The 24,932-nt window shown below is 39.8% G+C and overlaps 1 protein-coding gene across 1 annotated transcript in view; it reads left to right on the top strand.

Annotated features, from left to right (window-relative positions):
* Positions 1–24,932, top strand: part of ZNF516 (zinc finger protein 516) — a 98,735-nt gene that overhangs the window by 22,665 nt on the left and 51,138 nt on the right. The window contains exon 2 of the mRNA XM_027746049.2: positions 19,671–21,693. Coding sequence (XP_027601850.1) covers positions 19,797–21,693 — 1,897 coding nt within the window. The 5' untranslated portion in view covers positions 19,671–19,796. The remainder of the gene's footprint in view (positions 1–19,670; positions 21,694–24,932) is intronic.

Here is a 24,932-nt window from a genome sequence, read left to right as displayed (position 1 = left end):
TACTGTATGGTAAAACTGGCTTAACATCTCTTTCAAATTAAATGTAATCATTGAGGAAAGATTGCTTTAGGCTCAGGTTATTTTACCAATATTCTACGTTGAGCTTATATTCAAACCCCATATTGCCTGTTAACAGTCTGGAGTTGGAGTGATGCTTGAGTGAAAAAAAAGTCTTTGTGTGGCTGGGTGTAAGAGTGAGCTGACCTCCCAAAGACATTTGACCTGTGGAACTTACTATACCAAGATATTATCAGAGTAAAACATTACAGCTCAGGCTAACTAGAGAGGTTATGACATATGACTTCTGGCATAAGAGGGCTACTCAAAACATGAGGTCAAGAAGACACCTTTTCAAAGAAGGATGCTGCTGTGTACTTCTGAATTATTTTGCACCTTCTGAAGTTGAGGTACTGGTCTCATTTCTTACTGCTTTTCTTAGATGAAGTACGGCTCTGGTTTTAGAAAAAGTATTTTTTTCCTCTGACTCACTGCCATAGTGGCTCAGATTTTAAGGAAATGTCCTCATGATTATGTATGCTCTGTTATTTCAATACCGAATATGAACAGTGTCTGTCACAAAAATAAAATTGACTTTTTTTAAAAAACAGTGCAGCAATCAAGTTCTAAATCATCAGTAAAACCACAGAGTGTTTGCAATCTCACCAAAACTACACTAAATTGTATGACAATGAATGGTGACCTGGCAGCACTTGGCACTTGATTATCCTCAGAATTTCTGTACAAGAGACTCCAGTTCATATTAGAAACCAACTCTGTAGTATTAGGAAAGCAACACACTACTCTGGTCTGCAATTTACATATCACATGCTTCGTTGAAGAATAGGTTTATTAAACCAGGCACTGCTTGTAGATGATCTTCAGCAAGACCAAATCTAAGGCTTTTTAAAAAAATTTTTTCCTCCCGTCAGTGATGAAACAAGCAGCAGCAGACAGACTTGCTGCATGTTGCTTCTCCATTCATGGAAAAGATGAATTCAGAACTGTCAAGCCAGTTTCCTGTTTAAATTGCTGGATTTTTTTGTTGCCCAGAACTGGAATTCAGATGAAGCAAGAACCAGCTATTTCTCTCTGACCTTGACACATACTTGCTTTTCTTGGCCAGCTGGAAAAATGTTAGAAAAAACTTCATGGCAAGACACTAAGAGAATAATTAAAACCTTGCATGTAGGTTTTCAGTTGTTGGTTGTGTTTCTTTAGAGAAGTGATTCCAATATTTATAAATAAAAAGAATTGTAACACTAGCAGGAGTGCTGCGAGTGCTAGAATTGATGGGTGAAAAACTGTGGTTTTGCACACATTTGATGATTGATTTTTGATCATTATGGAGACTCTCCCTGGAAAGATCTTATTGTGCTGAATGAATGAGACCAACTTTTGGCTTCACCCTTTGTTCTTGTAAGGTACTTTAAATGAGGAGTGCCTCCAGTGCTCGGCAACTGCGTTTCTTCCTTTAGAGCTTTCACCGGTGGAGATCAAGAACAATAATGTGGAGATAACTTAATAAAAATGCATAGATGTTGTTTCACTTATTTGCTCAATAGACTAGAGACATGGGAATACGAACCAGTGAAGCAATAAGCATTCTTCTAATAAAGAAGCAGTTACAAATGAAATAGCACTTAAATTCAGTATTTCTGTGCTGTGCTAAAGATATGCTGTGTTTTTGTGCCTTGGAGATCAGTATGTTTATGTCAAAGGGTTATCAGAGTAGTTTAAATATTTTTCAGTTGCAGATCCTTATAAGGAAATGTAAAGTGATACAAAGTGGTGGTTCAGTTGCGCTCTCCGGTTATTTGATGTATACGGAAACATAGTTCACTTCAGCTTTGTGAAAAATACCAATCTAATAATATCAGTACAAACTGTGCGCCTTTTCTCTAAGATGGACTATGAATTGCTCTTTTTTTTGCAATACAAGCATGAGCTCTATATTGGCATAGCTCACCCCTGTAATTAGCTGCTACTGCACAGGTGTGGTGGCCAAGGGTGCGAACTATTGCAAATGCGTCCCTGGATCTGCATGTGTTGTTTTGGTTTGCAATGTTGATGCAGATGACAAAGATTATTAATGTAGGGTAATTAAAGTGCGCATCTATAGCTTTCTGACATCTCTGCAGTTTATTTTATTTTAGGCTGCAGGAAGCATTATGAACTCTGAAAAAGCTGTAAAGAGAGGTTAATAGAAGTTACTGAAAACAATTTGAGATTTAAATGGGAAAGCCTGTAATACTATAGCTATTTCTCTTATTTAGATACTTATGTATATTTCATGATTTCTGAACTACTTTCTTTAAGGGCTTATATAGATTCTGGGTTAGGAGAAATGCTTTAAAATAACTGTTGGGATGAATGTTGATAGTAAATGAGTCCAATTCTTTTTAATGATTTAAAGTTGTTATTCATTTAAGTTAGACCTTGCTGCACTGGTACACTTCTGGTCATTACTTTCTTTTGGCAGGATTTCCCGAACAGTTTGCCTTCATTAACAGCTACCAAGTGACTCTTAGAAAATAATTAAAATTTCATTTGATGGCATTTGTAATACGATGGCTGTATTGTTGCTGGAAAGTGAAATCAAATGCTTGTTAGCCGCAAAATCTCTACAGATGAGCTTGGTTGTTTCAGAGAACTATTGGTTTTACAGTGGAAGCTGTGAAATCTGCTGTATGTGCAAGTATACTGATAATGTCCACTCTTCATAGTAGCATACCATTCACTCAAGAAATATGTGTACTGAATGGCCTTTAAATATTACTGTCATCTTTTTATATGTCATTGCCTAAGATAAAAAGAAAAAATCCCCATCGTTAGTTAAGTTTTTTAACTTGATTTTTGTTCCTTCCCTTTGGCTGCAAGATAACTGGTGTGAGTTTGTCACTTGAGTTCGATGGATTCACAAGGAGCATGTCTCTGAAACCTCTTATAGGCAGCCATGGCAGTATCTGGTTTGTAGTAAGGAAGATGTCTGCGTTCCTGACAGCCTGTGCAGTGGGAAGTTGTGACACAGAAACTGAGCAGATAGCAGAGTGCGTGTTTTTAGAGCTTTTTTTTTTTTTTTAATGTTTTGAGGAATCAGCACTATTCCCAACTTGAAAGTTGTGTTGTCAGCTTTTTTTGGAGACTGTTGACCTCTCACATATGTTCATAAAAAGGCAGGGAAGGGAGTCATCTTTACCTTGGCAAGGCATGTTCCTACCGCTCTGCCGGAGATGGTGGCTGTGTGCTGGGTGGCTGCAGCACCAGCTGTTTTGCAGCTTTCCGTGAAAGATAAGACTTGCTCTGAAATTCTGTGGCCACGTAACAGCAATTCCCCACCCTTCAACGGGAGGTGGCTGAGCTGTAAGATCTGAATGCAGGGAGGCCTTCACCTTTTTCTTGTACAGTAGGAGTTGGCTTGAGATTTCTTATTAATAGTCATGGGAACATAAGAGGGTCTGAACTGGATCAGGCTGAAGGTTCATGTTCTCCATCCTGTATCTTACCTCTGACGGTGCTTGGTGGCAGCTGCGCTTGGGGAAGGAACATTAGAAGTGGGGCAAGCCTTTGGTGGTAACTCCTGCTGGGGGACTCCCAGTTTGATCAGTTTGCAGCTCAGTGGCTAAGCTAGAGGTCGTCTCTGTCTTTTTGGTTTCTTAGCCCTACATAGGCTTTTCATTCAGGAGTATGTCCATTTGCAAATATTGATCCTCATTTGAATCCGTTAGATGGTGGTGAGGTGCTAGGTGAATTGGGAACTTGCTTAAAATTTTGGGTGCCTTGGTTTCCAGTTGATTTGCACCTTGTAGGCTCAGGCAGGGTTTAAAAAGAATTCTGGTGCAAAAGGAAATAATTCCAAATGTGTGAGAAAGATAAACGTCAGCCTTGCACTTAACAAAAACTGAAGGGCTGGTGTCTCCCTTCTTGTGTGGGTGTAGGTGTGCAGTGATTCCGCTAAAGTCGTTGTGGAAGGTCAGGAGGGACACCTGCCTGACTCAGAATTTGACTCACAATTTGTAAGCAAAGCCTTGAGTGTTCTAAACTTCTGGTAGGCTGGCAGTCTTTCTGCAAGCCCTGAGATGAGAGAAGCTTGCTGATTAAATGAGCTGTATTAAACTGCCATAACAGGGTTCCCAAAGAACAGTTTTCTCGTGCAAGAGATAGCGTGTTGACTGATGATGGGGCCCCATGGTGGCAAAACACCTCTTCAGAGTCTTGACCAGCCTCTGTTGTTGGTCCAGTCATCTAGAAGGCAGCATGAGGAAGCATCTAGGTAGCAGGGTGAGACCACCCTTTGGACCTTTGGTTTGTTGTCTGAAGCATGTGGAGGAATGTTGTCTTCATGAGTTGCAAGCTGATAATATGCTAGAGAATAAATGGTGAAACAGATGCTATTCTAGACCTTATTTTTCAGCATTATTGCTGTGTCTCAGAGGGCTGCTCTGTTGACTTATGGGATACGTAATTGTTTGTGTTGAAACAACCTAATCTTTTCGTCTTACTGGTTTTGGTGTTAGCAGATGCTGCAGCTGCCTTTAGCTGTACCCAAGACAGACACAGTTTTGCAAATGACAAACCTAGTGAGACACAATGAGTTTTGTCTGCTCCCTCAGAGCTGTCTTGTCTTACAATGGTGGTGTCACCATTTATTCTACCTATATGCAGGGTTATACTAGAAACATTCTGGCAGAAGATCAAGGTATTTTAATGCCATTCAAAGGTTTTGCAATATTTGTGCCACATTCGCACCAGAAGGTACCTGGCAGATTTAACTAAGAACTTGAGTTCTGCAGGAGAGAAGTAGCTGGCCCAAGAAGTATATGGCATTGGATGTCTATCAGTAGGTATCTAGATTTTTATATAGGCTCAACAAATTAACATTTTTTTAACATTGTATTTTATCTTTAGTGTTCTTAATTTTGTTACATTTAGTCAAAAACATTACAGAAAATACTTATGAACCTAGATATCCGATGTTATATACCTGAATAAAATATTACTTTTTTCCAAACAAAATAAAATAGTTTTCTTTCTTTTGCCTAATTTTTTGATTACCTGTAAATGCCGGTGGAGTGAGTGGAGACTGTGTGTGGTCTGTAAATCTGACTGGCCATCCACTGAATGCATATGTGGAGGGATTTTTCTGTCCCCCTGTATTGTATTTTTATAGGTAAGCTATTGTAGCCTTCTGAGGAGTATTTTCTGAGTGAAGCAGCAGAGCAAAGGAATACCACATCTGTTTTCTTCAGTTATGGTGTTCCCACTTCACAATTTTGTCAGTGAAGACCATAAGGGATCATTTCCCAAAGCCTCTTTTTCTGCAGTCCAGTGCAAAACAGAAGATGTAAGCCTCAGAAAACAGAAGTTTCCTTGATTTTGTTGTCGTTGGAAGAAGCTTGAGATATGACTGAGTGTACTGTAAAAGCTCAAAAGACAAATAAGAAAATCCACAGCTATGTTCAAAAACCTCATTGAAGTTTATGGATGTATCATGATATTTTAGTGCTGACCCATGAGATTTAGGGCTCTGGGTTGGCAGTACTAAAATAATAATTTTTATTGTTTTTTCTGTGCAAGTTTTATCCAAACCTGGTTTTGGATATTGTTTTTAATTAACACCTTGACTTGTTAATTGAATAAATCACACGTGGGAGACACTTGAAAGCTTGTCAGTAGAGAAGTGTAACAGAATGAGGAATGATACATTTGGTTGTAAAGCTGTATTTTCAGAGTTGTGATGTTGAAAGGAGTTGTCCTACTTGATTACAAGCCTGATACAAGGGTTTAATGAAAGAAGTTTCCTTATGTTTAGAAAATGCTTGATTATAGATAAGGTGGTGTACTTTTGACCCCATACCCAGTAGTAATAATGCTATATGTGTTTTTCCTCCAAGATTATGTTTTTTACTGCTAGTTAGGTTGTGAGGCTGTTGTTTTTTTTTTTTTTTTTATTTTATATATATATATGTATGGCAAGTTTTTTCTTGTGAGAAAATCTTCTCTTCAGATTATAAACAGTGGCTTTGATAAATGTACCCATTACCTAAGGACGTAAATACAAGTGTGCTTATCTAAACCTGTTTAAAAAAAAAAATCCCAAATCCTCTAAAGTATTAGCAAACGTTGTAGCTGACTATTGTAAACCTGACAAAATTAGATTACACTTGCCTAAAAATGTGCTTTTAGTCAGACATTTTCTATAACTTTTGCTTGATATTTCTACTGAAACATAAACCTCCCAGCATAGATTGCTTCTTTTTATTTATATGTTCTCTGTTTAGTGCTGCAAGTGGAGTAGCCATGGAGTACTAAAGATAATATATAGATATAATTGGTTTGTTTTGGTAGTAAGAAGTGTCAAGTAACTGTAGTGCGATCTGTTGTTTATATACGGAGGAAGTATAATACTGTGGTGTTCTATCATGATTATTTAGCACTGTCTAAAATGTAAAAGTATATTAAATAGGGAGTAGGTGAGTAATAAATGGGTAAGATGCAGAGAAGTGAAAGCGATGATAAAGATGTGTAACAAAAAATAGGAGAATGGTCTTTATGTGTGTGGCCAAGACAAATGGTGTTTGTGTGTTAGGAATAGCATCACAAAACATCCCATAATGAACCAGCCTGCTGTAATCCATGCTTATTTGTTGTGTAACAGGTTTAAGGATTTAGCAGTGCGGCTCAAATTCTGCTCTTGGAGTTAAAGAGTCACAGTTACGTTGTGCTTCTCTGTTGGAAAATCCACTTGCTTCAGCATTGCCCTGAGGGGTAAAGGAGTAGATTTCTATTTGCAGAATGGTAGAATGTGTGATATAAAGCAGCATGCATGTTCTGGAGGAAAGTGAGTTTGGAAAGCTTTCAAATCATACTTACAGTCCCAGGTGTAGAAAGAGACTAACCCCTGTAAGAGGAGTACCTCACCATTAAGGATCTTACACTTTAATTTGATGTTCTGCATAACCCACAGTTTTTCTAATTGCTTGTGAAGAAATGGAGAGAAATGTGGCACTTGAATTTTATTTGTCATTATGCTTCTTGTTTGTTATTAATATCCTGTAAATGCATAACATTGGGTGGAAATCTGGTTTCAGAGAGGCTAGAGGTTAGTTATGTGTGATTTATGCCTTGTTAGCTTCTTTACTATTTGATGGTCCTTTTGGTTAACCAAGAGATGAACTCTGGCTAGGCAGAAGAGGGGATCAGTTTACTTTTAGATCTTATGGGAAAGAAGCTATTTCTCAACTTCTCTCTGTGTCTCTGATGAAAAGAGGGACTTTGACTCTTTGAAAAGGTGAATCTTGACTTTATAATGATAATTTGCTCTTAGAAATTATTTGAAGTTGGAACATTTGGCACTGTATAAAAGTACATAAAAGAATATGTGTAAAGGATCCCAAGTCCCTGCCTTGAGGAATATACATACCAATTAGAACATAGCAATACACAGTACACATATTATGCATTAGGGGGAAAAACCCAGCAAAACTGAGTGATGGATTTAATTTTGGAAAATAATTTTGAGTCACGTGTGGAAAATACGCTTTTAAGAATGAATGAAAAATATAATGAAATATAACGAAATACAATGAAAAAACAGTTCTAAACGCAGTGTCAGAAGGCAAGGTGGAAAGTGGGAAACCAATATAAAAGATGTCTTAGGGAGAGTGAATCACTGCCCACACAAAAGAGGTGAGCAGAGGGTGGAACTGTGTGGGTCCTTGAAGAAGAAAATGCCGCTTGAACACGTGAGGCATTTGACACAGGTGTTGACATCCTTTGATTTTTAGGAGAGCGGCAGTTATTGAATAGACAGAGGGAAACAAGTTCCAAGCTTGGTGGCTGCAAATGCCTCTGTTGTAACTGATGATATAAAAGCCTGAAGAGTGGGCATCTTCTAGGGAAGAGGACAGAAAGGGGAAGGAGGAGGCAGTTGAGATTGTGCTGAAATGTCCTGGCAAGCAAGGAGCCAGTGAGCAGGGACTGAAACCATGCTAATGAGGGAGGGCCCAAATGGAAGAATTAGTCATGAAGGGCCCAAACAGGTTTGGGAGAGAGAGAAGACAAATGTGCTAATGGAAGAAGCAGAAGTGTTGGGGAGAACTGAGAAAGCAGGTCTGAAGAGCAGGCGGACGGAAAGGGAAGAGTGGGGAAAAGAAGTGGCCTTTAAACTGCATCTGTGGAATAGCAGTGGCTGGGGAAGGGATTGTGCACCTGGCAGCTGGCTGCAGGTGATCCAGAAGGGATCTGACAGGCAGGCAGTGTGCGTGGACAGCTGGGGCTTGGAGACATGGTGGTGACAGAGCTGGGGTGGAGCCAGGTAGGAGAGTAGCAGTAAGGAGGTCAGTGCCACTGAAGTGCTGTGGGTGCAAGTGGGAAGCACAGGGACATGGGCTGCGGTGGAAGTGAATTGACATGTGGATAGTAATGAGGGCGTGTTGAGTTCTCTTTGTGAAGAGTGTGAGAGGAGAGGGTGGGTCTTGGTGTGTACATGTGGTACATAGACTCATTTCTTTGAAAGGAGTGGTAAAGTTTAACTATAGTATTTTGTGATGCAAACAGATTTGTGTTCTTGGTGTATGTAGTTCATGTTTTTCCTACCAGTTGATAGATTTGTCTTGCAAGTTGTAGTTGTATGGAAAAATAAATAAACTGGCAACAGCCTGTGCAACAGACCTTTCTTCCTTGCAGACTTGCCTGCTTGCTATCCTATGAGTGATGATTTCAGAGGTTTTGTTTTGTTTTGAAGTAGTTACTCAGCATTTGTGTGCTGAGGCTGTTAACAAGAGTATCGAAGTAGGGGTGGGTTTTGTTCCTTTGCTTTTTTTCTGCTCTTAATTCTACCTTCCTGTTCCCAAAGCCAGCAATGAGCTCGTGAATGGTTTTGGGGATAGATGTCTATCCAGGCCTTTCTTTTTCACAGAGGATGTAACAACAGAATAATTTTCTGCACTTCTGTAAATTTCTGTCTTTGGAGTTCTGGGAAAATATACACTGTAGGTGAGGGAGGGGCCTAAAGACTCAAAGTCTTTGATTAAATGGCAAGGATAGGGGAAGTACATGTTCAGAGTAGTTCAGAACAGAGTTATCAGGGTTTATCTTGTGATTCCACAATGTCCTGACCTGCGAAATTCTGAAGCACGCTTTCCATTGTGCCACAGTAAGAGCAAGGTTAACAGGGTTGGTAAAATGTGCCTTGAAATTTTATTTATAAGGACTGGATGGAATGTTTGTGTCTTTGGATGATACATTGCAGTGACGTTCCACAGAGATAGTTCGGCACTTCATACCAAAATAAGTCAGACCAACTGACAGCTGAAAGATTTGATTTTAAGTTTAGTTTCTTTTCTTCTGACTGGAAGCTTTGAAATCCAGAAAAAGTCATCTTGTGCTTTGTGTTCATTTGATATACAAGACTATTGGTTTCTTCCCTTTGTGTTTAAAAAAGTAGATAAATAAAAAGAGGAGAAAAGTAGTTACTTTAGTGTGCAAGTCAACTCATGCTTTATGGTTATGTCACTTTTATTGTACTGGCTATATCTGTTTGCTTTTCTATGCTGACAGTGACAGGCCAGTACACAATTCAATATATTTCAAAGCTGGATTTGTACTGGAAATAGCTTTTAATGATTACATCTGCAGAAAACTCCAAAATGAATTGTTGAAGTAATGAAGTAACAGCTGACATCATCTCATCTTTAAAATTGCTGGTGAATTTAGGAACTTGTGATCCTTCTTTTAAACTACTAGCAGTCAGGTGTTTTATTAAGTGCTCATCATCACAAATTACGCTTGTGGATGAGAGGTACTGTGTACCTTAGTGTAAAGAAAGTGAAATGAAGGTATTTCTGAGACACTGGCTATCCACAGATTGGCCTTTAGCAGTGTCCTCTGCCAGTTTGGGACTGGTGTCACAGAGCCAAAGCTGTGTGCAGTTTAAGCAACGCAGCAGCTCCTGAGTCTCAGGTGGTGTAGAGCAAGCTTCAGCTTGGCTGGTTTGGGATTTCTGAAGTGCAGTGTCTTTGCTTGGGCCTGGGCATAGTCTGCATACTTGACATTCAGAAATGTTGCAGAGAGTGGAAAAAGTGTGATTGAAAGTCTTAATGAATTACCTGCTTAAGTTCTTAAACGTTTAAGAAAGCTTCCTAAAATAGAACTCGTCCATCCTGTTTTCTGCTTTATAAGAGCTTACATTTATATTTTGACAGCTATATCTCTCTATATACATATATATACACACACACACAAAAGTAACCCAACATCTGCAAACGAGGTTTTGGTGGTGTGTGTTTTGTGAGTTTTGTGTTGCTTCTCACTGTTAAGCAGTGCTATCTCAGAAGGTAATGTTTAATAGAATGCTTTTATGGCTTATTTCATATGATTATACCTTCCTGTATTACAGGGCACAGTTCCTCTACATTTTCCCTCTGCTCTTTCTCCCTCTGTCCCACTCCTCCCCCACCTCCCCCACCTCCCCAACCCTCCCCTTTTTTTTTAAATGCAATCTTTTTGCTCTTGTCTCACTCCTTTACAATTCCTTTTTAGTACTGTGGAGGGGTAAAAAGTAGGAAAACAACTTGCTGGTGTTACTTCAAAAATAACTTTTTGTTACAGTAAGACGTTAGTAGTTAATCAAAGCACAGTGCTGTAATTCTAAGTCTGTTAACAGGTTAACGCTTGGCAACACTTACATTTATAAGGTAATGATTTTACTGTAGCAATTTAAGCAGCAGGATATATTAGGTATGAGTGAAATTAATTTATTACCTTGAATTTCTTAATTCTCCACACAGCTTATTTTGTAGCAGTGTCCCATAGAAATAATATTTACCTTCCATTGACCTGGCGAACACATAGCTGTAGCTAGTAAACTTGCTTGGTATTAAACATACAGCTTTTTGCATTTGAGGTCTGCCATGGACAAGTTGTTACAGCGCTGTATGAATCTACTAAAGCACTGAAGTTTGTTCCTTAATGGTGTAATTGTTAGTTGTGACAGAGTGGAATTTGGGCACTTAGGACAAGGCTGCTATGTAACTTTTGCTGGGGTAGGAAATCAACAATTCAAAATGTTTACTTTTAATTATGCTTGTGTTTTTCTTGCATTCAGGTCTTGATTTACACAGCACAAAGGCATTCCAGTTTTAGCTAGTGGTACAGCTTCTGAATTGATACAAATTGATTTCATGGCACTGTGCGCACTTATGGCAGCTAAGGATGTGGTTTGTGTGTAGGTTGCATTGATGGGACAGATGAAAGAGGCAGCAAGAAGGGGTGTGTGTCTGGGTGTGCGGTGTACTGCACTCCTGCATGTTACCGTTTTAAGATACAAACTGAGCCCATAACAGAGCATACTGGGAGGAAAATACCCTGCCCATACAGTTTGAAATCAGCCCCCACACTGAAGATTTAAAATGGCCGTGTTACAACTCCATGTAAATCGGTCTGCACTGGAAACCCTAACAAGATCATTAAATATAAAAGCACTATTGGGTGCTGGGAAAATACTGTGCTGCCCATATATATACGCATCTCCATAGACATGCATGAATAGACAGCATCAATGCCATCGATTTGAATAAGGAGGTAATACACAGCATTGAGGTGACTTTGCTTGTAACTGACTTAGTGTTTGATTTGAAACTATCAGAACTGTAAGCGTTTCTTCAATTTTTAATTCTTAGTCTTGGGGAATAGTAAGCCACTAAAGTAACTCCCATGGTGGGTGTGGTCAAATAGGAGAAGATTACTGTCACATGAAGAAAAATGGAGGCTTTTTTTTTTTTTGGTTGTGTTTTTGGTTTTTGATTGTTTGGGTTTTTTTTATTTTATTTTATTAGTTTATAATTTTTTTTATTTTAAGTGTTTGGGTTTTTTTTTTTTTGAACCTAAAATGAAGCTTATTTTCAGAATTAATGATACTGTTACAATGTGTCAAAATAAGAGCTTTTGACTTGCCAGTATATATCATTAATGACCCTAGGAAAAGAAAAATCACATCTGCACTAGTGCAGTTCTTGGCTTTTCTAGGGCTGATCAATAATCACATTGTGCATTCATTCCTGCTAGCCCCCCACCCTGCAAGGTCAACTTTAACTACTAGTCTTTACATTTCAGAAAAAGGACATAGACTACCTTATGCATTAGTAATATCGGTCTCAGTGTTTCCTTTGAGTCTAATTTATAGTTACCCATACAAAAAAAATCAGCAACTTTTTTTCTCCGTCTCTTTTTTTTTTTTTTTTTTTTTTTTTTAATTTAGGGACTTTATCTGTAATTTTTCAGGGGAACTTTTCTCCTCTGTTGCCTTCTGGTGCTGTGTTGAGAGGTCTAGGTAGGAACTGGACTGAGGATGCTGAGCTTTGCTATGGTTGTGCTGCTTAAATGGATCCTCTCTTAATTGTATTGTAGCATGTGACAATGACAATGGGAGAACAACAGTTTCAGGGCCTCATGTCTGGATGGTAATGCAGCTGCTGCAATAAAGTCTTGTTATGGTTGACCAGTCACATTTGGACAGTTATTTCTAATTAGAAGTTCTTTTTTATGTTGCATTAGAAAATAGTTTGAAGCAAGCTGGTAGATGTTTGGGTGAAGTTAGTTCATTTTCTCCTCCTTGCCTTGAAAGATTAATGTTGCTTTTTGCTTTTTGTTTTGTCCTGCAGCCAGAATAAGTAGCCTTGAAAAAATCTTGCCTTTAAAATAAACTTTTTTTTTTTTTTTTAATATAATGTAGTGGTCTCCAACGACTGCTATAAAATAAAGGATTATTGTCGGTAGTTCTGTCTAGTTTTAAGTCTTGTGATGGCATTTTGTGATTTCTGCATTGTTGTTGTTGTTTTTTTTTTTCCATGAAAGTACTAGTGTTACTGGTTCCCTTTTATTCATTTCTTCATATTAGAGGGGAAATGTAGTTTGTTCATAATGGATTATTGATTGGTCTGTGAACAGCAGAAGCCCCAAGGCCTTGTCATCAATGGTACTTACTCTCCCAATAGTGAATGCGTTGCTTCATGCAGCCATTCGCAACCTCAGTCTGTAGAATATAAGCCTGTAATTGTTACTCTTGTGTAGCACAGTTTTTAGGGAGAGGAACTCTTCATTGTCATTATGGGATTTTCCCCCTCAATTTGTTCAAAGAATAGTCCCTTTGTTTTGGTAGCAAGATAAAGCTTGTCCTGGATGTTAATGATACATTTCAATTCATTGCTTAGAATACTACAGTGTAACTAGTAAAGTACATTTCTTTGTCTCTCAGAAGACAAACACGCACAGTATACTAAAACACAAAATATGTACTGAGTGGGTGACAGCTTTGTGTTTCTCAACATATCTCATAGCAGTGTGAAAGCAAACTCCCTTCCACCCTGCCTTGCTCCTGAACTGTTTCTTGAGGAGCCACAAAAAAATCTGGGTTACAGAGGTTTTGTTGATTTTTGTTTTGAGAGCGATCACCTCGCTGGAAATGCCTACCTCTAGCTTCTCCAGCATTAGTGTTTTTACCTTTATTTCAGTGTATTCTCTCCCTTGTTAAGGGTGCGGCATTGGTTGAGAAAGGCCTGACTCTGCTTTCCCAGCCCTGGCTGCTGCTCAGAAGCCTGCTGCAAAATGTCATTAGCTCATGGAGGGAGAAAGACACAAAAACATATGATGTATTGGGAGAAGCTCAAAACAATATCTCACGGTTCAGACAGCAAACTTTGCAAATGGGAAGAGCTTCACCAGCTGCAGGGGAAGGCTGGTAGAAAATAATGAAACAAAAAAGTATTGCAAAATGCTACTGAAGGATTTTATAAAGCCTGAGTGGAAATAGACTAATAGAAATTTCTTGTTTGTTTTTCCAGGAGCTTTTTATTTTTCTTTTTCAGTCTCGTGTCAGTTTTGGCAGGCTTAAACAGACTTTAGGAGGTCTGTTGTCAAGATTGCCGCTTTTAATAACTGAAAGTGTTTGAAAATTTGACAGTCTTCTACAACTGCCTTGGGATTTTTAGATAGGTTTTTACTGGGTTAGTTTGGATTACTCTAAGAAAATCAGTTCAGAGTTATGCTGCCTTTACCTTTATTGGTTGCGGAATGCCAGAATTGCCTGCAAATTCAGCTATAGGCTTACTGTTTAAGAGATAATCTCTCTCTTCTGTGCTGTGGTGTAGTCTGAAGGATGCTATCAACTCAAGGCAAAATTGGTCTAGTGACATGGTCTAGAAGAGGCATTTCAGTTGGACTGGTGCCTAAATAAGGATGGTGGGATCAAGCTTTCAGTCAGGGTGATGGACTAATGACCCCCATGGGATCCGGATGTCCAGAAGAAGCCATGTCCCCTCACAAAGTGAGGAGGAGGGCACGCAGGCAGGGCAAGGCTGGTGCGTGTGGAGGATGGAGTCTGTAGCCTGGGGAGAAGACATGGAAGGGGAGAAAGGTCTCTGCGGTTCAGTGAGCTTGAAGGCTGGTGGGGCAGTTCTCTGTCCTTTGTCCCTTCTCTTGCTGCACTTAGCTCTCTTCTGGTCTCTTTACTCTGAATGGCAAAGCCTGTTTGGTTCTGGGGCAACCTGAGCCTCCTCAAATCAGGAGAGATCCTCTCTCCAGGTTGTTCTTGAAATATACAATTTCCTCAAATTCACCTAGATATTTGCATGCTATATCCTATCATTTCATCATTTGAAAGAAATTTCAGTAAGGTATTTTTCCACAAGATCACACCTCACGGTTGTTTGGTTTTTTTTTTTTTTTTTTTTTTTTTTTTTTTTTTTTTTTTTTTAAGTCTTTGTTGATTTTTGCAGAGGAACATGGTGGAGTGGTTGCAGTGTATGTTCAAATCTCTTGGAGATTAGAAGAGCGATATCTCTCCAGTGCATTTTTCTTTCAGATGGGACCCAGCCTGAAAGCAGTTTGTTTTAAAAGATACACTGTGCTTTTTGAATAGGTTTCTGTACCTTCCCAGAGTGTATGTTCTTCTTTATTACTTAGACAGCTTATACAATGTGATTTTTAAAGTCATGTTTAATTGAAGAGAAATTTTAAAAAAAATGTATAGTCTGCTGTATGTTGGAACAGGAATAATTTTCTTGTATGTATTCCTCCGTCTTCACTGCACAGGATATCTGTATGTAAGAAATTATTTTGCAATTATTTTTCCAGTGTGGTATCTTTGCATAATTTTTTCTTCTTTCCCCTCCAATTTTTCTGTGTTGTTTATTTTCAATTTCTGTTTTTATTAGTTGTTTTCCAAGAGGCACAAAAGGTCCTTAAGAGGATCTGTCTCACCCTGTGGGCAGTCCTCACATACCTAGTCCTCTTTCAGAATGTGAGGGTGGCATGAAGAGAAGAGTAATAGGTATTTAGGGTGCTCCTGTGTTACATAAAGTGCTGTTTCCCTGTACTTTTATGCATACTTCATGTCAAGACTAAGTGAGGGTCTTGCAGAAGTTGCGAGGATGATGCAGCCATGCACCAGCATACCTGCTGAGCTGCTGGGAGGGCCAGGCTACCACAGCCTCACTGGGGAAGCCAGGGCTGATCTTGGAAAAGACTCTGGGGCTCTGTGGGAGAGCAAGTCTCTTTGGTCAAATGTGTTTTCTCTCAAACCAAGAGCTCTATCCAAGTTAGTTTTAAAAACTAGAGAAGTTTGGATGCCTAAATGTTTGAATTAGTGTAGATTCTGACAAGTTCTTGGTTTAAGCATGTAGGAAAGCTTGTTTTCCTTTTCAGGGGAACTAGGAATAAAAAAAAGGGTGTATTTATTCCCATATGGGTCAAGGCAAAGAATCTCTGTGAGGCAATTGTGCAGGAACAAGCATTATAACTAAAATATTTGGCGGTGCAAAGGCATTTCGCAGCACACCACCCCTCCTGTTTTTGGGTTTTTGTTCACGTTTCTCTTCCATGTTGCTTTATATTCCAAACTTGCGTGTAAACAGTGAAGATAAGTGCCTTAGTGTATTTTAAAGGGGCTGAAAATGTCTCATGGATACTGGCCAGCTGCTTCTTACATGAACTGCTGATTCTTAATTCAACAAAATAAACTTAATCTAGTTCATATGCCCCTTACAACAGAATATCACACCCCCACCCCCAAGAAGTTGTATGGCATTTGGCATAGACTGCAGTGCCATTAAAACACACACAATATTTTTAAAGACTACATATTAATTTACAGTTTACATTCACTTGCATTTCCTTATGGCTTGCCTCTCTGCTAGTGGGGATTTCTGTGCTGTGACAGTCTGGGAGAAATCTGCAGGCTGGATGTAACTCCGCTATGGATTCTGTGTGACAAACCAGTGCTGTGGAGCTGCAGAGTGATCTTGGACCAAAGCACTGAAAGGTTACTGGTTACCACCTGAAATTGCTGAGAGGTGAAACACTTTTGGTAGCCTGGGGGTAGCTGGAGGTGGCTGCATTCCATGTGTGCTGAAAGAGACTTATTTTAGAATACTTTCAAAGTTGGAATTATTTCAAAATACAACTATTTTTATCATCACAGTCATCCAGAAAGAAACAAAAATAGCTATGGCAAGAGTCTACTCGCAATGGAAGAGTAATTGGTGTAATTTTATTTTACCAGTTGACATCTTCCATCCTTTGTGCCATCTTTGATGTTTACTAATTAATATTGAGGTAAAAATTATTAAGCCAGAATGTTATTTTCTATTTGTAGGATTTTTTTACAAGTGGGTTTTTTTCTCATTGTTATGTTCAGTCTTCAGAATTGAAGCTCTTTTGAAAGTTGTAATTTTATTTGCTGCTTTCCAATGAACAAATGGCTTTGCTGTTCTGCAGAGAGCCCCTCTAGAAGAATTGCTTTTAAGTGACACTCAGATGATATGAAGGGGGAATCGTGAGTCGTTCATATACGTTTGTGTCAATCGATTTACCAAAGCCTAGGGTAGACCTCCATAGACTGTGTAAAGCAAGCTCAGGTTGGTTGAACACCCTTACTCTCAGTGGAATTTTTGTCTGTGGAAGATTAGACTTGAAATTTTGTGGGTGTTAAATGTGTATGAATTCGAATAATTAAAATCTAGGAATAATTTATTTACACTTTTAAAGTTATAAGTTGCAGTGCATTGGCCAAGATAAAGTAAAAAAAGACAAAACAATTATTTTTTAATATTTTGGTGAAGACAATAACACTTCCATTAAGTATTTTAGACTAATAAAATAATTCATTAATTTTTTAACTCCTTTTTCCCCCCTCAGGCCTAATTTAATATAGGACTGGGGGGGGTCTCCTGTGAGTGGCTAATACCCTTCTTATAAGTAATGCTTTCTTCATAGCCTCATTTTCATAACTAAGTTTCATTAATGAAAATGCTATAAATAATTAAAGTGAAATATGTCAAGACTAAGCCCAGGGAATCTGTGGCCAAGTAAACAAAGAGACTGAAGCTTTGGATTTATATGTGCTTGAACTGCTGCATATAGCATTCTTGTCTAAGTTTGGCTCTTAGAGCTCTTTTGAACTTTCAGACAGGAAGCACTGTAGAAAGTTGAGTTAAAAAGGGACCTACATTTAAAAATAAATAAAAAAAAAAGTCAATAGTCTAAAAGTTGGCCTGCCAATAAAAGCAGTATTCTCACTGATGAAAACTGTAGAATATTAAGAATGTAGAAAACATTGTATAAAATATCTGAAAAAATCTGTCCCCAAAGTCTTCTATTTTTTATCCCTGAAATTATGTGGATCATTTCGGAAGAAGCTGTTGCTTGCATTTAGCATGATAGTATACTTGATCAAGAAGTTACCTGGTGTATGATTTAATGAGTTCTAGTTTAAGTCTTTGATTATAAGGCAACACGGGTTGTTACTTGGCAGAGTTAGATTATGGGTCAAATAAATAAGATGCTACTCTGAATTGTTTCATCTATCAATGTGCAGTGTAAACCTCATTTGTATTTGCTTTTTGGCGTGTTTGTACCTTCTAGTACAGCTACAACTTCGGTGGCTGCCATCCTTTATAGAGCCAGGAAATTTCTTCCGAGGCTGTCCCTGAATTTACTTCTAAATAGCTAATTTTAGAAATTAATTTAGGTACTCTAGTTTGTAAACTTCCTGCTCATTTAGACTTCTGAATTTGTGAAATTTATTTTTTTTTCAGCAATAATAAAAAATTGATTTGTTCAAGAAATGAAATTGTTTTTGTAACTCATCCCTTAAATATCGTTGAATGCTCTCTGAGGAACACGTAGTTTGGGTTGATGCTGTTTGATAACTCTTAACATGCTGAATGGATACTAGATATGCAGAAAATCAAACCCAGAAGTGATTGGTCTTGTAGCAAATAAGAAGGCTAAATTAACTTAAATGTAATAAAGTTGTTCTCTAGTGTGTAACCAAGACGATAATTGTGACAGTCTTACCTTGCTTTTTATTAAGCTCGTGCTTGTGTTGTGGTTAGACCATTTATGTACGTATTGAAGAGACTCAAGAGGTGAATACAGTGAGAAATCTTAAAATTTACAATTGTAAATCTGTAGCTCTTTGTTGAGTCATAGATATTAAGTGATGGATATGTGAATAGACGGTCTTGTTATTGCTCTGCATATTTTTAGCTACATTTTAAGAAGCTGCTGTTAATGTGGCAGTAGATCAGTTCTCTTCATTAGAGAATGCTGTGTTCTTTGATCTTAGTCATGTGGTGTTTGTAGCCCTTAATGAGGGGGGTGGGGGGCGGGAAGATTGTTTCTTTTCCAATTACTTCAGTGTAAAACAGTATATGGGGATCTTGACCATTGGTTTTTGCTGAATATAAGGGGGAGAATTGCTGGGGTGTGTTTCATCTTCCACTGAGGCGGATACTGACTCTTGCATTTAATCATGACAAGATACAAAAACATTTAAACTTTTATTACTCTGTTAATCAGAGTTGTTTCTTGTTTTGTTTGTCTGTTTATGGTTAAGATTCTGTTTCATTGAGGTGGGTGGTGCTGTGATTTCCTGTATGTCCTGTTGACATAAATCACTGACTTTTAAGGTAATTTGATACCTACACACATAATCAGTTTCTTGTTAGTTTTAGACTAAATTTTACCCTTGGAGGGTTTTTTTTCCCTTCATTGTCCCTCAGGAAGTAACTTTTAGTTTTCATGAATGCTTCATCAGGCTCTGGGTTCTTGTTTGCTCTCTAATCAAAGTACTGAGCATCCTCAGCCTCTGCGCCTGCTCTGTGCGTGCCACATCAAGCACAGCAGAGCTGTCTTAGGCGCAAAGTAATGTAGTTGCCAGTAGGAATATGATACTTGGTAAAGTTTCTAGGAAGGCCTTTTATCTTTGGCAAGTAAGTATTTTACATGAAATTACACATGATGGTAAAGCCACAGATTTAGAGTGTAATAACCCCCTCAAGAAATGTTTTCCTCATTTAAGGTGTATTTTTAGCCACTTCTGCCTGGTTTTAAAACAAAAAAATATTTTTAAAGGTTGCACTTCATTCAAGACACTGTGATGTCAGTGTATGTAAATGAATGTTTCCTGTTTTATGCATTTTACTTATTTAGTAATTACGCTTGTCATTGAAGTCTAGAATATCAGCAGAAGGAGAAACTGCTGCTTTTTGGTGCAGTAAATTGTCGTATGGTGTGCTTCTGAGTACGGGGCGAGTGATGGAATTGTTGAAACACGAATATATTTTAATGTATTTAAGAATCTGTACATTTGTATGATTTTGTTCTTGTTTCAGGTGATCTATGCCATCTTCTTACAGAGCACGCGGAGGGAAATTTTCACTTTGGACTCTCCTGAGCAGCTGAAAGGAGAAACGTTACCCTGAGACTGAAGCAATAAAAACACTTCTCTGCAGAACCGTATGATTGAAAATGCGGTCCAGCCCTCCTCTGCTGCCAGACATGCTTTTGTGCTCCTACCCCGCTTACCTGTTGTTGCAGTAATACTGATGGATCGTAGAAGAGAGGCAGAAATGGAGTTACGGAGATCCTCCAGCCCTGGCAAGCTAAGCAAGAACGATATGGATGCTGACAAGACCATGTGCCACAGCTGTTGCATCTGCGGTAAAAGTTTTCCTTTTCAGAGCTCCCTGTCACAACACATGAGGAAGCACACGGGTGAGAAGCCCTACAAATGCCCTTACTGTGATCATAGAGCTTCCCAAAAGGGCAACCTGAAGATTCACATCCGTAGTCACAGGACAGGCACTTTAAGTCAGGGACACGAGGTGGAGATGGGAGAGGCACAGCTGGGGGAGATGGGCGTTTCAGAGGGCCTTGGCGGGTGCACCAGCCCCACTAAAAGTACATCTGCCTGCAACAAGATCTTGAATGGTACTGCTCAGGTCGATAGCAGCAAGATCTTGTTGAGAAGCAGCAAGAAGGAGGTCACAGAGACGGCGCCAGCTGAGGAGGATAGCAAGCTGACCTCTTACCAGTGCACCTTCTGCAAAAACAAATTTGAAAGGAAGAAGGACCTGGAGCAGCATCTGCACCAGGTCCACAAACCGTTCAAGTGCAGGTTGTGCAGCTACATGACCTTGAGGGAGGAGACGCTGTTAAACCACATAGAGAAGGACCATATAACAGCTCAGGTCCCCAATGGGGAGGCCTACACTGAGAACTGCAAGAGCGAGCTGAGTGCAGGCGAGTTTCCATGCGAAGTCTGCGGTCAGGCCTTTAGTCAAACCTGGTTCCTGAAAGCTCACATGAAAAAGCATAGGGGCTCATTTGATCACGGATGCCATATTTGTGGCAGGAGATTCAAAGAGCCCTGGTTTCTCAAAAACCACATGAAGTCGCATGGCCCCAGGTCTGGGAGCAAAAACAAACCAAAAAATGATTTGGAGCTCATAGCCACTATCAATGACGTGATACAAGAGGAAACAATTGTGACAGGCCTATCTCTGTATGAAGTTTGTACCAAGTGTGGAAATCTGTTTACAAATATGGAAAGCCTGAAAGCGCATAATGTTGTTCACTACCGGGTGCAGCCGGGCAGCACCGGGGATAAAGCTGAGGGCTTGACCGATGGGAGCCTGAGCTCCTCGGTAACGAAGCAGTTTTTCTTGCAGTGTCTCAATCTACGGCCATCTGTAGCGCTGGATAGAGTTACAAGAGGGCAACCTGGGAGAAGAGTAGCCGAGCTGGATCCGGTCAGTAGCTACCAAGCTTGGCAGCTGGCCACCAAAGGAAAAGTAGTGGAGCCCTCGGAGTATGTGAAGTATGTGGGATGGGATGAGGCCCTGGCAGATGCGGACGTGACGTACGACAAGGATAAGAGGGAGTATATCCTTGTCAACCAGGAGAAGCGCAAGCGAGACCAGGACTCGCCCAGCAACCCCAAGAAGAAGAGCTGCACCAGTGGGCGCCCAGAGAAAACCAGCAATGCCCCGCCAGGGGAGAGCTGCCCGCTTGCCCAGGGGGATCTGGACTACCGCCCTGCCTCACGGCAGAGCCGGCGGGCCGCCCAGAACAAGTCCACCGAGTGCTTTGAGTGTGGAAAGATCTTCCGCACCTACCACCAAATGGTGCTGCACTCCCGGGTGCACCGCAAGGAGCGGAGGAGCTGCAGTGAGGGCGGGATGGCTGCCCAGCCTGACCGCTACGGCTCCAGCAGTGAGGAAGGTGACTTGGGGTCCGTCAGCGGGCCTAGCACCCCTGGCTCTGCATCCGCCCCAGAGGACTCGGCCACCTCCGGCTTGGGGGAGGAGGGGGCTGAGGAGAGCTCAGAGGAGGGAGCAGCCAACCCCTTGCTAGGTAAGATCACTTCCAGCCTTTCCTTGCTAATGTTACTGGTCCCTGTGTCTCCTGGTGTGGGACACAGCAATGAGCAGGTGAAGAAATATGTGAAAGCATGTGAGAGGTTTAAAGGCAGTGTGGATGGGGTCTCGTGCCTCCTGCTCGTCTCAGCATGGTGGCTCGTTTCTGATGCAGGTAATAAAGTGAGATCAGGTGATGTCTTCATAATATGCCAGTGAAGGGCACCTGAGAAGTATCTTAGTTGCCTATAGCAACACTGTAGGGTAGGGTAGTGTCTTCCCTGGATATCCTGGGGGCTGTTCTTCCTCAGTTCATGGGTACCCTGTGCAGTGTTCTGCCTGCAGTGTACAGGTGTAGCAGGGTCACAGCCTGTGTAATCTAGGCCCAAAGCACATAAACTTGTTAATCACCAACATGAGAGGAGTCTCTCTCCTCTTCTCTGCTTCACTTCCCAAATTGTGTTTATAACTCCAAAGGCTATAATTAATCTCTCTGGATTAAAGCGGTCCTTTGAGCCCAATGCTACTAAATGGAACAAATTATTCTCCAAATAGCAGCAAAGTAAATATTTAAAAGAACGCCATTAAGCACTTTTGTATCTTCTTTTTTTTTTAATCTTTTATTTTTGTTGTTCACCATGCTTTGTTTATAATACCCTTTTAGAAATGTGAGATTAACCATTCTTTCCTTGCTAGCCCTTCTGCTGGTTTTTGTTTGGTTTCTGTTTGGTGAACAATAATGCCTTCCTCTCATTTTCATTCCTTTTGTTGTGAAGAACGTAGTTATCTATAGAGTTAAACTCATTTTCAAGACCATCGTGGATGAAGTAATCTGCACCATTGTAAAAGAGGGTGGGTTTATTCAATTACCTTGTTCTTTCAGGATATTATGTATGTTGCCCTTTTTCCTGGCTTCAGACCCTGCAGCAACAAAGCGACTTTTTCCAGAATTGTGTGTTGTTACATGTTTTTCATAAATTTTTGAAGCAATGTGGGATACATTTATTTTGTCATTAAGTTTCTTTCATGCATGTTTCATGATTTTAGGACTGACACTGCTTGGCAATATAACTTCCAAATGTAAGATGTAGAGGGTTGAAATTCTAAAAAATTAAACCCATCTTTTTGTCCTTAAACTTACAGAGACAGTCATAAACTTCATTTTGCTTTTGGATCAAGTCCCCAGTGGACAAATTGAGTACACACTAGAACAGAAAAGTAAATTAATCCAAGAGCTCCACTTTTCTTTTTTTTTTTTATGCTTTCTTGCCCTTTCTGTAAACAACTCCAGAAAGTCCTAGCGAAAAGCTGACAAATACTTTCAGTATAATTACTTGCTCATTTAAAAGACTCAGACTTTGGCTTTTCCATCTGCAATTGGATTCTTGAACACTTAAATAAAGTTCCTTATGGGAGTGTGCATAGTTATTTTGTGAAAATCCATCAGCTGCCACCTGAAACACTTCGGTACAGTTGACACAAGATGCGGCAATAAAACTGTAGCTTTGTCTAGAGTTAAGTAGGGTGCCATGTTTTACAACTGTAATGTTCAGTGCCCTTATCAAAACAGCTGTGATGAAAAACCATCTCTCTGGAGATGGGGTAAAAACACCATAACACTTTTTCTCATGATGTTCAAATAGGAAAACTGTTTTTACACACTTTCCATATTAAACACTTTATTTATAGCAAGAAGAGTTGTCTCATATCTTTGGTTGTTCTGGTTCTTGCTTCAACTCAAGCTTTGAGCCCTTGTTGCAGGAGTGAAAGGGAAGAGTTAGAGTCACACAGCAGTTTCCTCTCAGGAATTAAAGTTACTGGGTTAACTGTTGTTACTAGCCAACACCTGAAAACTTGTTTCTGTGGATATCAAATTGGTCCTCATCTTCTTTAACTGTAAAGAAGCAGCAAACTAATGGGCCTAAATAAAGGTGCATCTTGGAAATGGGATTTGTTTGCAGTGATGGGTGAGGAGGGTGGCTGCTTCATTTTATCTTTGCTAATATCACAGGTGAAGAGCTATCAGGTGCTTAATTGGCTGATAAGAAATGTTTTAATCCAAGAAGAATATTACCCTTGCTCTTTAGTAGAGTTTATTTAACTCAAATCACTGCCTCAATGAAGTGAATTTTTTTTTACAGGTGACAAAGATTTTTTTTGAATTTGAAAGAAAGGTGGAGAGGTTTTTTTGGGTTTTTTTGTTATTTTGTTTAGAGGAGGTTTCATAGGTCAGTGTTCAGGACTTAAGTTTCTCAGTTGTCTCTTTTTGGTATGCACATTTACTGTCACGGCCCTTATATTGTGTTCTGCCTCAGGGTGTTTTCAATAGTACATTTCTGCTGAAGTGCCCTTCTGTCCAGCAAGCTGTAGAATTAGTTTTAATCTCAAGATTTTAAACTCAAGAGGCTTTCTTTCCCTCCCCTGTGAACAGTAATTTAAGGTGTAAGGAATATAGGCCAAATTCTGCCCTCATGTATGTGCCTGTTAAAATCAGGTGTTCTGGTATGGCCTTGAAGCACATTTTGTCCTAGAAGTGCTGTAGTTTGCTATCCTTTTCTGCAGCTTTTTTTAGTTATTCTTCCAGGTGAAGCTTTTCCATCAAGAGCAGCTCTCCAGCCCCATGGACAGCCTCCCTCCCCAGTGGAGGCAGGCAAGCAGTGCTCTTGATTCCTGTTCCTGAAATTATTTCTGCAGTATTATTTTTACTCAGGCTGTGGTCAGGAAAATCTTGTGCTATTCATAAGGTTATATAGTATCTGTTGGGTTTTTTTTCACTTTCCTATCTTTAATGTTTTTTCCCCCTTTGACGCATTACTATGTTATCCTGTGTCAGAAAAAGGCCTTGAGACTGCCAAGTATTGAATGTTGTGGCCTTGACACAGCTGAAAGTACTTCTTTGTGCCTTTAATTCTTTATAATCTGAGCAGTCCTGTTGACGCACAGTGTCTTGCAACAGGGAAGCTGGCAGTGGACCTGTGTGGTCCTGGGCCAACAGGTGTTGAGGCTGAGGGTGACAGGGACTGTGAAGTACTGGTAGGGCTTACTGGGAGAAGAGCAAGAACTGCACCTTGCATGTGAAATGGGGTTTAAAGCCCCCAGGGTAGGCACTTCTTTTTTCCTAACACATCTGCCTTTGGGGAGTAGCATCATGATTTCTCAGGCACAAGGGAGGGGGATGGGGGGAACATAGTATTTGCAAACCCAGTTTATCAACTGCCGGGGATAAGACTACAAAGT

This window comes from Pipra filicauda, unplaced genomic scaffold (assembly GCF_003945595.2).
Source record: "Pipra filicauda isolate LSUMZ 115617 unplaced genomic scaffold, ASM394559v2 scaffold4_size7858003_pilon, whole genome shotgun sequence".
NCBI lineage: Eukaryota > Metazoa > Chordata > Aves > Passeriformes > Pipridae > Pipra > Pipra filicauda.
This window is presented reverse-complemented; position numbering and strand designations above follow the sequence as displayed.